This window comes from Gadus macrocephalus, chromosome 4, assembly GCF_031168955.1.
Source record: "Gadus macrocephalus chromosome 4, ASM3116895v1".
Lineage (NCBI taxonomy): Eukaryota > Metazoa > Chordata > Actinopteri > Gadiformes > Gadidae > Gadus > Gadus macrocephalus.
The window spans coordinates 11,633,644-11,651,143 of record NC_082385.1 but is presented as its reverse complement, the minus strand read 5'-3'; the positions used below and the strand labels follow the sequence as shown (position 1 = coordinate 11,651,143).

Sequence of the window (17,500 nt, the reverse complement as noted above, 5' to 3'; positions counted from 1 at the left end):
TAGACCTCACTTGACCTCACTCCCAGAGGTCCCCAGTGCAATGTTTTTTTTCACCACTGGGATGCTGACGGCGTTGCCTGCCTGATTTTTTTTCCTTTGGTGGCCCTCAGTCAAAATTTGGGTTCCTAAATTGGCCCTCGGCTGTCAAAACTTTGAAAACCCCTGCTTTAAGGAGTGTTTCTGTTTCTCTTCCCAGGTCGTACTCAGAAGCTCAGACATGAAATCATCCAGAAGTTCAGGACCTTCTCCACAGCTCGAGGCTTCCCAAGAGATTCTATCATCACACCCCATGTGTCAGGTGAGCACACACACACACACACACACACACACACACACACACACACACACACACACACACACACACACACACACACACACACACACACACACACTCACACACCCACACACACACACACCCACACACACACACACACACACACACACACACACACACACACACACACACACAGGCACAGACACATACACACATACACACATACACACATACACGCACACAAAAGCATGCATGCACACACACAGATACACACACACACCCACAAACACGCACACACACAGGCACAGACACAGACACAGATACATACACACATACACGCACACACACGCATGCATGCACACACACACACACACACACATACACACACACACACACAGCGACACACATGCACACACACACACACACAAACATATATACACACACACACACACACATACACACATACACACACACACACACACACACACACACACACACACATATCCATCATATAGCTTTTGTCAAAGGAACAGTTTTTTTGTTCCCTCAGAGAACTGCCCCCCATCAGCTCCGGGGAACGGACACGGACGACAGGTGTGTTGATTGAATCATTCTAGTTTCATTTAAAGGGGGTCTGACAGCACTATAGGTTGAAAAAGTAAAAAAAAAAAAGTGTCTCTATCATAGTAGTAGTAGTATTCTAGTAGTATTCTAGTCCTAGTGGTAGAATTAGTAGTGGTAGTAGTAGTAGAAGTATTAGTAGTGGTGTTAATAGTAGTAATAGTAGTAGTAGTAGTGGTGGTAGCAGTAGAGGTAGTAGTCGTAGTGGTACTAGCAGTGGTTGAAGTAGTGGTACTGTTAGTGGTAATATTAGTCAGATGTTGTAACGTGCTTTGCTGAGGCTTCTGTAATCAACACATAACAGGTGACCGCACGAGGCTCCCCTGAAGACACTTTGTCGGGTCGTAATCAGCGTCACGTCAAAACCCCACTATATGGGCTGCACAGGAAGGCCTCCAAACACGCCTTTGTACATTGAATACAATCAATGTACAAAGGATGTCATCGTTTATGTGTGAAAGAAGTGGTGAGTGAATGCAGGCGATGACTTGGAGAATAGAAGCTCATCGTTGTTTAAGTTGGCACGGAGCTCTACTCAGACCCAGGTTAACCATGTAATCAACCATTGCGAAAGTGAAACGTAAAAACGACCTTAATTGCACTCATGTTCTTATATATCTGCAGATGTTGCATGTCAATGTTGGGATTTTGGTAGCTTATTTTAGATTCACGATTCATCCCAACATATCATCATATTTACCATTCATATTGACGTAATCTTGAAATCTTGAAGAAAAAATTGTATCTTTAAATTTCATTTTTTGTTTCCTTTTAGCATTAAGCATGGATCCCGGCCTGCCAGAACTGCTTCCAGCACTTATTTTCCTAGAATGATCCACACATAATATATGAGTCTATATTGTTAGAGAATTATTGGTTATGTCAAAGTACTGCAACTGAAGGTCATTGAGAATCACCTGTCTTCTGTAACATGTGGTGTTGTTGGTCATGTTCAGACATTTTACATATAAACATGCTAGTTTTACTTCATTACTTAAAAATCTTTGCTGTTGCCTATTTTGATACATTGTAATCTGTCTTCAAATGTTTAGGTTGCTTGCATAATAACACAAATATAAAGGATTTATGTGCATGAAACGGGAATAATTTTTTTGCTTAACAAGAAAACTGTTTTTGATTTCACATTTCACACCACATCATTTATCATCAGGCAGCCCCCCATAAGCTATTCATTAAAAATGTGTATTTGTTAATAAACGTAATCATTGAATTGAGGTACAACCAAGTTTTTATACTAAATCCCTAGTTAGTTCTACCTTAAAATGTTTGACAACTCTCAAATACATTCTTGAGTTTAAGATTGAATGATTTTTTGATTTTGCCTGTGAACATTTTTTGGCATAAGAAAGAAAATATTATATTTTTGCATAACACATACATTTAGATATGGTCATGGTTAAAATATTTTATTATTGTCATGTGAATGACTTGTCTGGGGGTGCTACCGTTATACAGTGACATTCAGAGAACTCGAAGTTTGGAGGTATTTTACATTAAAAATAAGTATCACATCCTGGTTTCCATCCTGACTTGTAATTGAAATCATGGATATAGTGTACATCACCTCTCTAGATCTTCCCTGAGAGTTTTAGCTTGTCTGCGGTCTACCTGTGTACTGCTAAACACACACATAAACCTAATTATTAATTGCATCTTCTGGTATTTAGAGGCAATTACTATCAAAGAGTAGCCTGTTGGTCGGTTTCTACTGTTTATATCTATATCTCTACACCCTCACTAAAGGCTGGCAAACACTCATATACTCCTTGACATATAGGTTCCTCCTTGACTTTGTTGAGAGATATCCACAATTACATCTTCTTGACCTTGAGATCTAAGGTGATCGAGACTCAGTGGCATCAGGCTACAGTTGTGTGTATCATGTGGAATGCGGTCCAATGTGGAATTTGTGAAAGAGCGAAGAATGATTTAATGGCGTCTGAAAAAAACATATTATCTTTTTGAGAGAAGCCTGGGTTTAGTGTTACACAACTTCAACCCAATGAAAATGACAAAATATAATTCTTGTTACTCTGCTGAAACAACATATTGATGTGTTGTTGTTTGTTTTAGGTCCAAAGTTCCGAAGTCCGATGCCTTATATAGTATTATAAGACTCATTCATAAAGGATAAATAACTAATTGCATTATGTAGGCCTACACACACACACACACACACAATCACAACAGAATGTCAGATTTATTTATGTATTCCATCTATTACAATTTGGACCAAAGGGCTACAAACCACACTTTTAAACAATATAATCATCATCATCATCCTCAGGTCCACCCAGCAAGCTGACATCCGGTCACAACAGCAGGTCAGTGGGCGGTCCCAGCATTCCAGCGTTAGTCAGTAGAGCGAACAGGAGGTCTCAAAATGCAAACCCGAGCGTCTCTTGTTGTTTTGCTGCTTCTAGCATGTTTATTTGGTGTCCACCATGGTACCCACCATGGTACCCCGTTGCCCCTAGAGGTCCTCCCTAGACCACAGGAGAACTTTGAACTGGAAAAAGTGAGTAGGCTAATGTATTGAATTGTAAAGATAAATAAATCAATTCTGTACTTTCTATTTCTCTTTTGATTCCTTGCAGTTAAAGCTGTGCCTGTTTCATTCCATAAGTGTATATTTGATGTTTCACTGTTTCCTCTTATTTTATTTTGAGAAACATTATTCATGTTGTTGCATCCATGCTCGTTTTATTTCTTCCGTCATGCACAATTCAAACGTGCGCTTACGTTTAACTTCATTATTGTTAGCCTTCAGTTCCTCCCTGTGGCCATTTGAGATAGTTCTTGTTTTTCATCAAACACTAACGAATCCTCAGGGACAGAACTAACGAGCACCAGGTGGCACCACCTACCAGCGGTCATTACTTACACACGCACAGTCCTCCCATAGCAGCAAACCTTTAATAAATACATCTGAATTGGGATTACTTTGTGTTCCCTGCAGCTCCTGGGTCGCTGGTATGAGGTGGCGGTGGTCGCTACCTGCCCTTACTACATGCAGGCACAAAAAGACAACCCTGCCATTGTGAAATTTGAACTATACAATTCCACTGAGGACAATGTGGTCCAAATGAGAGGAAATGTTCCAAGGTATGAGGCCTACATTACAGTCACACAGAGTTGGAAAGACACACTCAATTCAGTGTGTTAGACATAAGATAAGTGTGTGTGTGTGTGTGTGTGTGTGTGTGTGTGTGTGTGTGTGTGTGTGTGTGTGTGTGTGTGTGTGTGTGTGTGTGTGTGTGTGTGCGCGCGTGTGCGTGCCTTTTTTGTGTGTGCGTGTGTATGTTTGTGTGTTTGTGTGTGTGTGTGAGTGCGTGTGTACCTGCCGGCCTGCCTGCCTGCGTGTGTGCGTGTGTGTCCATAGCCCGGGTTCTTGTAAGCAGATATCCGTTGATTTCCATCTGACGAACCAATCGGGGCATTTCTACCACCATTTTGATGGTATGCCTCCCTCTCTCTTGCATTAATTATAATTACAGACATCATAATCATAATCATATTACTTCAACCCACATCATTCATGTATGTGATATGTCCATGTATGTCCACTGTAGGCTACTGAGATATATGTGTGCATGTGTGTGTGTGTGTGTGTGTGTCCATAGAGTTCAATGCAGATGTTGAGACCTACGTGGTTCAGACCAACTACAATGAGTACGTCATATGGGTCATACTGAGCACAGAGCAGCCCTCTGGGATCAAGACCACACTAGTCAAGCTGTACAGTATGTCTTTCATCTTCACCTATCAACCCTTGCATATCGTTTTAGTATCATGAATCCCATGCGATTCTCATGGAATGACATCATGTGGTAGTGAAATGCAATTCTGCTCTCAGGTCGAGCGATGAATGTGAGAGAGAGCGTGCTGACCAAATATAAGGCACTCGTCCGTACCCAGGGGATGAGCGAGGACGTCATTATCTTCAAAGACAACAAAGGTGAGAGAGAGAGAGAGAGAGAGAGAGAGAGAGAGAGAGAGAGAGAGAGAGAGAGAGAGAGAGAGAGAGAGAGAGAGAGAGATGCAGAGAGATGCAGAGAGACCTAAATGTTCATGCCTTATGTGACCTGTTTCTTGTGTTTTCAGGAGAGTGTGATCAGATCAATGCTGCCAGACCTGTCTAAGGTACCTGACCTAACCCCATACAGCTGTATTCAGTTTAACAGCACAAACTCATTATATTTCCAAATAATGAAGCTGGAGTGCATTATTTCTGCCCTTATATAATGTATTGACACATATTTGTTTACTGTTACAGATGCAGTGTGTCTAATGCCAAATGGAGGATAAAATAAGTGCCATTGTTTATCTTTCTTGTCAGGTTTATAAAATGTGTGGATTTGGCTCATTGAACAATAAAACGTTTGTTCTATTCTGAATAACACACTCTGCTGGTTGTTTTCTGATATTTTTCAAAGGGGTCCTGCATGAGGCCTACACTAAAATCCTAAATAGTAAAACATGCTCAATTGTGAACGTAATTTCTTGCTCCTCTCCTCCTCCCTCTAAATCCCAATCCTAAATAAACGTCAAATGTGTAGGACACATGACTCAGTATTCTGCGAGGGTCATGAGATATTGATCCAGTGCGAGGGCAGCCTCACTAGACCAATGTTGAACTGATCGCCCACTCAGAGGACAGACAGGGAGTTCGGCCTTCTCCAACATCCATCCTCTGCTAGAGGGTGAACTCAGCTGATCCTAGCAGAGGGAGGATGAACTTTGCCCTCTAGATGTTTGCTGACGGCTTCCAACACACACATACACTGCAGGCCACTAGCCCCAAACTAGTTTGTGTTTGTGTGTGTCTGTGTGCAAGCGAGTGGGTGAGAGCGAAAGAGGGAGTGTGTGTGTGTGTGTGTGTGTGTGTGCTGTGTGTATATGCGTGTGTGTATTTTAGGGGGGTGCGAGGGTGAGCGTCTGTGCGCATGCGCAACGTGTGCATGTACGTGTGCTTTCGGGGAAGTGAGGGGACGCGTGTTTGCGTGTGTGTACAAACACCCACACAGGCATGTGCGTGTGTGTGCGTGTGTTTTGGGGAGGTGAATCCTTTAATCCCCCAGGACCGCAGTGTCTCCGGCATTTGCAGGACTTACAGCATGTTGGTAGCTCAGGTTCTCGGATCGCTTCTGGTGCTGGGATGGGTGGCCTCCCTCCAGGGGCTCCAGGCGCCCCTCTACACCACGCAGGAGAACTTCAACCTCGGCAGCGTGAGTCCCAAAGCCCGTCCGTGCCACAAAGCGCAAACTCTAAAAATATATTCTAACGTTGTCTTTCTGCTGCCGTGCGTTGCTCTTTCTTCCTGTGTTTGGGTCGGATGCATTTGTTTATATTCAGCATTTACTGTTGGTTGTTTTTCTCATTTTGTTTTTCTGCACTTCGGTCATTTATTTGCACTTCGGTAATAGATATCCGTTTTTTTTCACTGTCACTTGTCTTTGCTGCTGGGCACTATTGAATACAACGGGCCTTAAATAATATCACACTTAAGTTAATGATGGTGTGTATTACAATATTGATATTTTAACGTATCATTTTATCGTCCTACTTTACATTTTTATGTTTACACCGTATATGGAGTGTTTTCCTATAATGAATATCTTAGTATTTTCATAAAAATAAACATCCAGTCATTCTCTTGTAGAACATTGAACCCACTGTGGGGAAAATGATTATTTTGGAGTAATGTCAAGAAAGTGTGCTTTTAGCACATTTCAACACATGACCTTTGAGTCGAGTGATGTGATGGGTCAGCATTGGCTTGAGTTGTTTTTAAACTTCATTATAATAGAAAAAACAATCGAACTCTGCTTCTCACATTAATACATGTTATTATTCGGTATTCCGAATTACATATTGTTTTATTATTAATTATTTGTTTAACAGTTTCATAGTTAAATGGTTTCATGGTTCATAGTTGAACAGTTTCATATTAATATTTGTTATATTTATTACTATTTGATGATATCTACTTCATCGTGCCTCTGTTCTTCTAGTTCCTGGGGAAGTGGCATGATCTTGCCAAGGCAACCGACTGCCCTCACGAGTGGCACAGCACAGCGGACCCTGCCATTGGTACCTTGGAGATGAAGGCGGGGGTTGAGGCGGGCCAGATTCTGACGAAGCGGACCGCTCTCAGGTAGTCCGGAGACACATGTGCAGGCAGGCCTAAGAACACAGAAATAAAACCCCAAAACCGACACACACAGACACAGACACATGCAGACACACACAAACAAATTGACAGAAAAATGATGCACTAAGTATGCACTTACACACACACAAACACACACACACACACACACACACACACAAAGACATACATTATCCACAAACTCGCACACTCGCATGGAGAACCACACCTGTGCCTGTAACTTTACCGTGTGTGTGTTTGTGTGTGTGTGTGTGTGTGTGTGTGTGTGTAGGGGGGAAGTATGCAAAGAAATGAGTTTTTTTTATGAGGTGACGACCACGCCAGGACGATTCTTCTACCGCAGCCAAAGTATGTTTCTCCATCAATCGATCAATCGATATATAGTGTCTATCTTTTTGTCTGTCTGTCTGACTCTCTAAAATAATGGCCAGCTTAACTGACCTTATTTTATGTAATCTATTCTCAGCCCATTCCTCGACTCACCCATTCAATCTATCCAGATTTAAACTAATCTTCTCTGTTTCTCCTACAGGATGGCAGGCTGAGATGGACGCCTACGTTGTCCACACCAACTACCAGGAGTACGCCATCGTCATCACCAGCAGGCAGAAGTCCTCCGGGAACGCCACTATCGCAATCAAGCTGTTAAGTGAGTGTGAACTCTAGTGGTCCAGTAAGTGTGAAAACTATTTTTCCGGGGAGTGTGAACACCAGTAGTCCAGTAAGTGTGAACACTAATGGTCCAGTGAGTGTGAACACTAGTGGTCAGTGAGTGTGAACATTAGTGGTCAGTATGAACACTAGTGGTCAGTGTGAGTCTGAACACTAGTGTTACAGTTCTCTGGACAAGTGCACACCTTGTTTGGATTACGTGACCCAGTGATGTAATACACACAGACTACACGCATATGAGAACCAATTCTCTATATAGAAAGAAAAAACGGTTATTATTGTATTGTAACAATATATTACACCTACACACATATACAGTCCCCTCCAATAGTATTGGAACAGTGAGGCCAATTCCTTTATGTTTGCTGTAGACTGGAAACATTTGGGTTTGACACCAAAAGATGAATATGAGACAAGAGATACACATTTCAGCTTTTATTTCCAGGTATTTACATCTGGATCCGATAAATAACTTAGAAGATAGCATTATTTGTAAGACCACATTTTTAGGGGAGCAAAAGTATTGGAACATGTGACTGACAGGTGTGTTTTGTTGACCAGGTGTGTCCTATTACATTGATCATTCAAACAATAAATAGTGCTTCAGATTTGGGTTTTGCCTGTGCAGACTGCAATTATTATAGTTAGAGGTGTAACCAACATGAAAACCAGATAGCTGTCTATGGGTGAAAAAGAAGCAATTGTGAAGCTGAGAGAAGATGGAAAACCCATCAGAGCCATTGCACAAAAATTGGCAATAGCCAGTACAACCATTTGGAATGTCCCGAAGAAGAAAGAAACCACCGGTGTACTAAGTAACAGACGTTGAACGGGTAGACCAAGGAAAACAACAGCAGTTGACGACAGAAACATTGTGAGAGCTGTAAAGAAAGACCCTAAAACAACTGTTGTTGACATCAGCAACCACCTCCAGAGTTCAGGAGTGAAGGTATCATTATCTGCTGTTCGCAGAAGACTTCATGAACAAAAGTACAGAGGCTACACCAGAAGATGCAAACCACTCATAAGCAGAAAGAATAAGAAGGCCAGGCTGGAATTTGCCAAAAAGTACAGAGACAAGCCTCAAAAATTCTGGGACAACGTTTTATGGACTGATGAGACAAAGATGAACCTTTACCAAAATGATGGAAAGGCTAAAGTTTGGAGAAAGAAAGGATCTGTTCATGACTCCAAACATACAAGTTCATCTGTGAAACATGGTGGAGGCAATGTCATGGCTTGGGCTTGCATGGCTTCTTCTGGGACGGGCTCATTAGAGAGGCTCAATAGAAATAGGATAGACTGATTGAGCTTGCATAATCTATTTATTTATTTATTTATTGCTACTCACTCCATTATTAACAAAAATAAGATATAATAATTGCTGCTAACATCTGCTGCTGCTGCTTCTTCTTTTTAAAATGTATTTATTTATTTATACAATGTCTTGTAGCAGTTTTGCTTGTGTTTTTCTTGCTTGTTTATGTGTCTTGTCTGTACTACCGCTGCTGGAATTTTGAATTTCCCTGAAGGAACATTCCCAAGGGATCAATAAAGTGTCTGTCTGTCTGTCCGTCCGTCCGTCCGTCCGTCCGTCTGTTAATCTTCATTGATGATGTAACACAGGATGGCAACAGCAAAATGAACTCAGAAGTCTACAGGAACATTATGTCTGCCAATTTTAAGAAAAATGCAACCAAACTGATTGGAAGATCATTCATCTTGCAACAAGATAATGATCCAAAACACACTACAAACACAACAAAGGAGTTCATCAGGGGCAAGAAGTGGAAGGTTTTAGACTGGCCAAGTCAATCTCCAGACTTAAACCCTATAGACAGAGCATGCATTTTACCTGAAAGCCTGGAAAAGCATCACAAAAGAAGAATGCACAAGTTTGGTGATGTCAATGGGTCACAGGCTTGATGCAGTTATTGCAAGCAAAGGATTTGCAACAAAATATTAAGTCTTATTTACTTTAATTTATTTTAAATCTATCTGTTCCAATACCTTTGCTCACATACAAATGTGGTGTTCCTTTACAAATAATGCTATCTTCTAAGTTATTTATCGGATCCAGATGTAAATACCTGGAAATAAAAGCTGAGATGTGTATCTCTTGTCTCATATTCATCTTTTGGTGTCAAACCCAAATGTTTCCAGTCTACAGCAAATATAAAAGAATTGGCCTCACTGTTCCAATACTATTGGAGGGGACTGTGTGTGTGTGTGTGTGTGTGTGTGTGTGTGTGTGTGTGTGTGTGTGTGTGTGTGTGTGTGTGTGTGTGTGTGTGTGTGTGTGTGTGTGTGTGTGTGTGTGTGTGTGTGTGTATAGAATGAATAAGATGCATGTTTGTTATGAATCCAGACTACTGCAAACAGTGTAAATGCATGTTAAGACATATGTCTAGGTTTTGGAGTATGGTGTACCCTTGAATCACTCAAAACAGCAGTCTGCAGACTGTGAAAAAATGCATTTTACACCTCAATGTTGTCCCCTTCAGGTCGAACCAGGGAAGTGAGAGACACAGTGATGGCTGACTTCAAGACCCTCGTGAGCAGCATGGGGATAGCTGAAGACAGCATCGTCATCAATCAGGACAAAGGTGATCCACAACACACACAGAGAGAGCAACACAGAGAAAGAATTATTTCGATATTCATTTGGATCTGAAAATAGTGCTATTCTTCTTACAGCAGTGTTTTGTTTGCTTAAGTGCTTGGATTTTTTTTCCCATAGTTGTAATCATTGCTGATTTATGTGGGTATTTATTTTTAATGGCTTTGCTATTTCCTCCTATTGTTGCTGTTGCGTTCTGTTTCTATTCCCGCTCTTGATGACCTACTAAGCCTTGTTTCGATGGTAGGCCTATGGCCCGTTGTTCTCTGGGGCTGTTATTAGTTTGGGCTTGTTTTTCCAAGGTATTTTTAGCTGGGTTTCATGTGTTCTCATTTATTCTCTCTCTATTTTAAGCAGGCATACACCGTTTATATTAACTTGTTTAATCTTTGAAAATATTGCAGTTTCTCATTTTCATTATAAGGCAAAATAATTGTCTTGACTGCGACTTGATTTAAATGTGGATGGATGAGAGGCGGGCAGTCAGCTATGATATACACATCAGTGGGAATGACCAGTGGTATTTCTTTCCTAGGCGATTGTGTCCCGGGTGAGGTCACAGCGACAGAGGGAACTCCCAGATTTCGGGTAATTCAAGTCATCACTTCTGGTGGTTCAGATGGTTGTTTATGTCCTCGCATGATCACTTCTCATCACATTAACCAGATTACAATGCTTCCCACCCGTTCATGCAGACTTGCGCTTCATTTTTTGTTTTAATGTATATTGTCTTTATCAATATACTGAAGCTTTATACCTGAAGCTATATACTAATATACTAAAGATGTTTGGCGTTAGGCCGGTTTCTATTTGTGGGAAATTCCAGAGAAAGGACCACAGTCCACTAAAGATGCTTCGACAACAAAGTGGACAACCTTCAGCCGATGGCCTATGCTGAGATGTTTATTGTGTAGATTGTCCCTTTATGATTCATACTAGCAGGCGTTTTTCGTACTTATATATAAAAAATATATATTGATTTATTTCTATATTAATCAGACACAAACATATATTCGTTAGACAAAACATAAGAAAACTACAAAGCTTTCTTATCGTGACTATAAAGTTGAAGTTCATTCGAAACAGCATACAAATTGTATGTCTTTTAGAGGCTATTGTCGTCGACACCATCATCCATAATCTACACAAAAGGTTACTGTAAATTATGATACATTTCTTCGTGGCAGGGATTCATCCAAATGGTCCATTTTCCTCCTCTGTGTAGTTCACAGTTGAACCGCCAGGTGGCGGTATAGCAACAAAACACTCACGTTCAACGCGGTGTAGAGTACCGTTGCCGGCGCAGATCATAGACTGTAGTCGTTGTCATGTAAACCTAAAATAGCTCTGAAAGTCGTGAAAAAACATCGCATGCTCGGATACCAGACGACAGACGGTGCAGCCAAATCACGACCGTATCCATGTACACGCAGCAGCTTTCACTGCTCCGGGTCAGGTATCGCAGGCACTGCATCATGGGAGGCTGACCTTGGTTCCCAGGAGAAGGGTCCCGTTGCCAGAGGACCACCTAGCTGAGAGTATTCAAAACAAGCCCACGCTTTGATTATGAGCTCTCACACACCGATGCTAACATGAGCATAAACAGACTGCACGCTGATACACCCAGACTAAATAAAGAGTTTGTTAGTGGCCCAGTGTTAACGTTAGGTTTAGGTTGAGTTGAGGTATTAGTGTTAGAGATGGATCAGGTGAGGTTTAAGGGTTAACTTAGAGGGTAAGGGTTGGGGTTAGGTAGTTTAGGTAAAAGGTTGGAGATTATGTTAAGGTATGAGGTTAGAGATGGTTAGTTTAGATATAGATAAGAGGTGGTTTACTTTAGGTTTGAGGTTAGAGATGGTATATACTAAAGATGTTTGGCATTAGGCTGGTTTCTATTTGTGGGAAATTCCAGAGAAAGGACTAAGTATTAGGTTAGAGATCGTTAAGGTTATGGACACCAGTTGAACTATTATGCATATCAACATATCGAATTGGTCTACTTTTCTTAACCATCTATCTTATTCTATAGTATAGAATCTATACTATGCATGGTAGTATATAATATAATATACTCTCCTAAAAGGTCTATACTATATCTATCCTATACATAGAATAGACTTTAGAATAGAATAGACTTAAGTTGTCATTGTGCAGTGGATCCATAGAACGGAATTTGCTTATGCATTTAATGAAAAGCGGATAGGTGAAGAAAAATATAGAATCTATCTATACTATACTATACTATGCTACACTATACTATAGAGGCCCACTAAGACTTAACTGTGCTGCACTACATCCTACTCTATTCTACACTACACAATACTATACTGTACTGTACGTACGACACTGCACTGTACAATAATGTTCTATACTACTAAGTAGATATAAGATGTTTATACAGTGTACATAATACAAAAATATGTGTTTATGTGTCTGACAGATAGTCCAGAGGAAGAGGAGAGAAACAGAACCAGAACCAGCCGAAGTGGAAGGCTCCGGGGAGGCCGCCACTGAGTTCACAGACGCAGGTAAACAACCAGATTGAATCTCCCCCCTCGCCGACCTCCGAGAAAACCTGTTCCGTCAGAAGTCCATCATGTCATAGCCTGAACCATTGAGTGCATGAAATGGTAAAGCTCTCGCGTTTGGCGATATGGTTCCACTCCTTTAGGGTGCTCCCTGTTGTAGGATCTGAAGCATGACGTACAGCTGTCAGATACCAACAATTAGCGCTGCATAATGCCCCTATGGGATGCATCAGATATCTCCACCCTGTAGGTCACATACCATACAGGGCAGAGCCAACGCAGGTGGAGGCTGAGGTGGTGGGGGAAATCCAGCTCAGCGCACTCAACCCCCCCAGAGAGTGTGTGTGTGAGACGGAAGGTCTTTACATGACCGCCTGACGGTGTCCGTGCGTTTGATTGGCCCGCGTTAGCTGTCAGCTGATAGGGGCGAAACACTAGAGTGTCCCGCCAGATCTAGCTACGCCCTGATGAAGATGCAGAGAAAAAGAAAACAATGTATCTAATCTACTTTTATGCATTCTCTCTCTGTAACGCGTTCTCTGTCTGTCTGTCTGTCTGTCTGTCTCTGTCTCCTTCTCTTCTCTCTGTCTCCTTCTCTTCTCTCTGTCTCCTTCTCTTCTCTCTGTCTGTCTCTCCCTCTGTCTGTCTCTCCCTCTGTTTCTCTCTCTCTCTCTCTCTCTCTCTCTCTCTCTCTCTCTCTCTCTCTCTCTCTCTCTCTCTCTCTCTCTCTCTCTCTCTCTCTCTCTGTGTGTGTGTGTGTGTGTGTGTGTGTGTGTGTGTGTGTGTGTGTGTGTGTGTGTGTGTGTGTGTGTGTGTGTGTGTGTGTGTGTGTGTGTGTCTCCCCCCCCCTCCAGCTTCCTGTATGGACGAGCCAGACTCCGGCCCTTGCTTCGGTGCCCTGCAGCACTACCACTACAACTCCTCCTCCATGAGCTGCCAGGAGTTCCAGTACGGCGGCTGCATGGGCAACCAGAACAACTTTGTGACCGAGCGGGAGTGTCTGCAGCGCTGCCGAACTGAGGGTGGGTGGACCCCTGGGACTCACGGGCTGCGAGAGGCTGATCCTCACCTCATGAGGATCGGAAGAGTAAATGGTCTCCGGTCTTTGTGAGCAAACGTTTTGAAAGCATATTTTATAATGTAGCCAAGGTAAAACTACAAAGCTCCATAGGGAAAAAGGACCACCTATCTATTGGGTACAACTAATATATTGGATAGTGGGTTTGATTCCCTAAGATCCACAGCCTACCCTGTAGGCCTTTTTGAGCAAGAAGCCTGATACCTGCTGACCCTGAGCAGGCCAAATGGCTCATGGCTAGAGAATGAATAGTGAATATATGGTGAAATGTGAATAGTATGTAGGGTAGAGTATTTGGTCGAATATATATATATATATATATATATATATATAGGCTCATAGGAAGATGGCGCCTTGTGTACTTTTCTTTACCCACTCTCTCTCCACCACAATCCTCTCTACCTCAACTGGTAGAGCAAGGCATGACCACTGCCGGGGTTGAGGGTTTGAATCCTTGAGCAAGGCATTAACGCTGTAAGATACTGTACATAAAAGCGTCCCCCTCACATCCGGTACCCCCCCCCCCCCCTCTCCCTTGGTCCTCAGCCGCCTGCCGTCTGCCCATGGTGGCCCAGCCCTGCACGGGCCAGCCCGCCGTGTGGGCCTTCGACGCCACGTCGGGTCTGTGTGTGGCCTACAAGCCGGGCTTCTGCCAGGGCAACGGCAACAAGTTCTACAGCAAGGCCGAGTGCGAGGAGTACTGCGGCGTGGTCAAAGAGGGTGAGCCCACACAGCGCTACGCACGCACGCCGTCACTCAGAGGGGGGGGGGGGGGGGGGGGCTGAGGAGACGAGGAGACACCCATGCGTTTGTTTGTTTTTTGTTTGTTTTCTTCTGAACAGAGCCAGTGCTCCTGGGACCGGATTGAGCGAGAGGAGAGGGACGAGGATCAATTTGAAATATAACAAATAAATAAAGAGGTTGATAATGGTTTGTTTGTCTGTTGTCTGGTGCCCCCGCGGGATTGTCTTACACGTCTCTGGAACGTTTGCTTTGTCGTACAAAGGTTAGCTTTTCTACCTCTCTCTCTCTCCCCCCCCCCCCCCCCCTCCATCTCTCTCCCTCCCTCTCTTTTCTTCTCCATCAATCTCTATCACGCCGCCCCTTCCTCCGTGTAGCTCTCTGTCCCTCTCCTCTCTCACTCTCACTCTCCCTTCTCCCTCTCTCTACCTTGTTCTTTGTGAGCCCGGTTAAGGAACCAGGCTTCCTGCTCTCGGTTCCCAGAGTCCTCGGGCCGCTGGCAGCAGAATGCTGGGAATATCCGGAGAGGAAGGGGAAGTGACATCACAGCGTTGACCTTCCGTACCAGGCGGTATCACCTGGCCCTGCCTGGAGGAGAATTACCACGCACACGCACACAAACACACACTTATACACACTATTCCCGTAAGCATGAGCAAACATACTTTAAGGCAAGAGAATATGCACTCTCAATGGCCGCACACACACACACATACACACAGACAAATACACACATGCATAGAAACACACCACAGCTGTAAAACGTCTGTTAACCTCCATTTAGCCCTATTGACTCATGCTGATCCTCTTCCAGTAAGAGAAGAAAAATACAAAAGAAAAAAACAAAAAGATAAAGAGTTGGCCGTTTGGGTCCACCTTGAACACCAACTGTTAGCCGTCAAACCAACAGGGGGTTTAAAAGAACAAAGAGTCTCTCTATCCCTGTCAGACTGACTGTCTCTCGCCAATGTAGCGCTGATGCTATCTATACTAGCCTTCCTGTAGGTTTGTCTGGCTGTTTGTCAAACTGTCCCCTCAGCCAATCAGAGTCTCTGTTTCCACGTCATGTGAATTGAACCCTGAGGAGGATTCAAAGGTGTAGTTATGAGCTAGAGACATGATCGCAGATGGAAATTGGATGATAAGTTAGTTCCTGGTGCCTTCATGCCATGGTTACTCCACTGACAGGTATTTTTTATTGTCAATTAATTAGTTTAACTCATCAAGACTAAACCTGCTAAATGAATCTGTAAACCCCATTGAGCCTCCAACCCCCCCCCCCCCCCCCCCCCCCCCCCCCCCCCCCACACACACACACACACAAACACACATGCACACACAAACTAATCAAGACGGTTTGCTAAATCACATGTCTGCCCTCCAGAAGAGAGAAAACGATTAATATTGTGTCCTGGGAGCCTACTGAGGACTCTACTCTAATCTACTCTATACTCACCAGCTGTTCACAATGGAAGATACAGACCATGTCCAGGACAGAGGGGAGGAGACAGACAGATGGACAGACAGATGGACGGACAGACACACAGACAGTCAGCTACAGGGAAGGGTTGGGGGGGGGGGGCACTATGGAGGAATGGAAATCAGTTTTAAAGACATGGGGTCTTGGAGGGTTGCCAGAAGGAGAGAGAGAGAGAGAGAGGATCAGAACAGAGGTTGGGACTGGAAATAGAGGGTGTAGGGGAGGTGTGTGTGTGTGTGTGTGTGTGTGTGTGTGTGTTGGAGGGGGGAGGAGGGGTGTGGGGGGGAGGCGGAGACAACATAAGTTTATGAAGTTCCTTTATGCCAGATCAGGAAGCGAGGAAAGGGGGCTAGGGGGAGGGAGAGAGTGAAGTGGGGGGAGAAAGAGAGAGGTGTGTGTGTGTGTGTGTGTGTGTGTGTGTGTGTGTGTGGTGGAGATGTCATTATACAGGATGACAAAAGAAGAGAGGATTCTCTGGTCAGCTGCTGCACACACACACACACACACACACACACACACACACACACACACACACACACACCCTGAACGCCCAGCCCCCCCACACACACACACACCTTACCATATGCACAGCCTCCCTAGGATGGAACACAGAACATCCCTCTCCTCTTCTCTCTGTCCTGCCAATCCACTTGCTAGGCTATACGTACACACAGGGGCGTTGCTAGACCTAGAGTTTTACTGGGGCACAGGCCCCCAACTGCCAAAAATTTTTTTTTTACGTGTGCACAATATGAAATATATGGATACAGAAGGGTATGTACGAGCTTCAAAATTGTTGTCACTGTCATACTGTAGGCTATATTAAAGCACTGGTAAAGGTAAAGACGCAAAGATGGATTCATGAGTACCGTACAATTATATTTATTTAAACACATACACATCTCAAAGATTTACAAATAAGGTAACTGACAAATAAACAAAAAGTCTCTTTATGACCTTCACCTCTTTATCAGGAGAAGTCTACACATCTATATTTATTTAGAAGCTGTGTGGAAACAGCATAATTTTGCCAGAACGACATGTACTAAAAAGGCAAGAAACAAGGTTTAAAACTAATAGAATTTCTGACTTAAGGTGAGGTGGCTCATTGCCACCAATCAACCTGGAAAATGTTATAGAACCATCAAAGCTCTTAAATTAAACTAAATAAGGCCATACACTACTGCATAGAGCCTTTTTAAATGATTATTTTTTCACTATTAAGCTGTATCGCCGCGCCTTCATGGTGGCAAAGCGGTCAATAACGTGGCTTTGACTCACTTTGCATAGTTG

General features: G+C 43.2%; 2 protein-coding genes across 3 annotated transcripts in view; both read left to right on the top strand.

Moving 5' to 3' along the window:
- ptgdsa (prostaglandin D2 synthase a) overlaps window positions 1–5,316 on the top strand; it is a 9,264-nt gene extending 3,948 nt beyond the window's left edge. Inside the window, exons 5-13 of the mRNA XM_060050239.1 lie at window positions 197–298; window positions 825–868; window positions 1,200–3,434; window positions 3,876–4,021; window positions 4,299–4,375; window positions 4,540–4,659; window positions 4,773–4,874; window positions 5,021–5,059; window positions 5,193–5,316. Of these exons, the coding sequence (XP_059906222.1) occupies window positions 197–298; window positions 825–868; window positions 1,200–1,313 (260 nt within the window). The 3' untranslated portion in view covers window positions 1,314–3,434; window positions 3,876–4,021; window positions 4,299–4,375; ... (2 more) ...; window positions 5,021–5,059; window positions 5,193–5,316. The remainder of the gene's footprint in view (window positions 1–196; window positions 299–824; window positions 869–1,199; window positions 3,435–3,875; window positions 4,022–4,298; window positions 4,376–4,539; window positions 4,660–4,772; window positions 4,875–5,020; window positions 5,060–5,192) is intronic.
- A 612-nt stretch (window positions 5,317–5,928) lies between these two features.
- ambp (alpha-1-microglobulin/bikunin precursor) lies at window positions 5,929–15,588 on the top strand. Of its 2 annotated transcripts, none has more exons than XM_060050238.1 (10): window positions 5,929–6,144; window positions 6,931–7,073; window positions 7,360–7,436; window positions 7,621–7,737; window positions 10,265–10,366; window positions 10,916–10,968; window positions 12,821–12,908; window positions 13,763–13,930; window positions 14,533–14,706; window positions 14,829–14,916. In XM_060050238.1, exons 1-10 carry the CDS (start codon window positions 6,034–6,036, stop codon window positions 14,852–14,854), a joined length of 1,059 nt encoding a protein of 352 aa, XP_059906221.1. In that variant the 5' UTR covers window positions 5,929–6,033; the 3' UTR covers window positions 14,855–14,916. The 2 variants fall into 2 exon arrangements, with proteins under 2 accessions (XP_059906221.1, XP_059906220.1); XM_060050237.1 differs by lacking the exon at window positions 14,829–14,916 and adding an exon at window positions 15,172–15,588 and having other exon boundaries at window positions 5,984–6,144.
- The last annotated feature ends 1,912 nt before the right edge of the window (window positions 15,589–17,500 follow it).

Excerpts from the sequence above, each read along its gene's own strand:
- ambp (XM_060050237.1), top strand. The coding sequence starts at position 6,034 with ATGTTGGTAGCTCAGGTTCTCGGATCGCTTCTGGTGCTGGGATGGGTG. Across the intron at positions 7,738-10,264 it reads TATCGCAATCAAGCTGTTAA|GTCGAACCAGGGAAGTGAGA; the intron begins GTGAGTGTGAAC and ends TGTCCCCTTCAG. Across the intron at positions 10,367-10,915 it reads CGTCATCAATCAGGACAAAG|GCGATTGTGTCCCGGGTGAG; the intron begins GTGATCCACAAC and ends TTTCTTTCCTAG.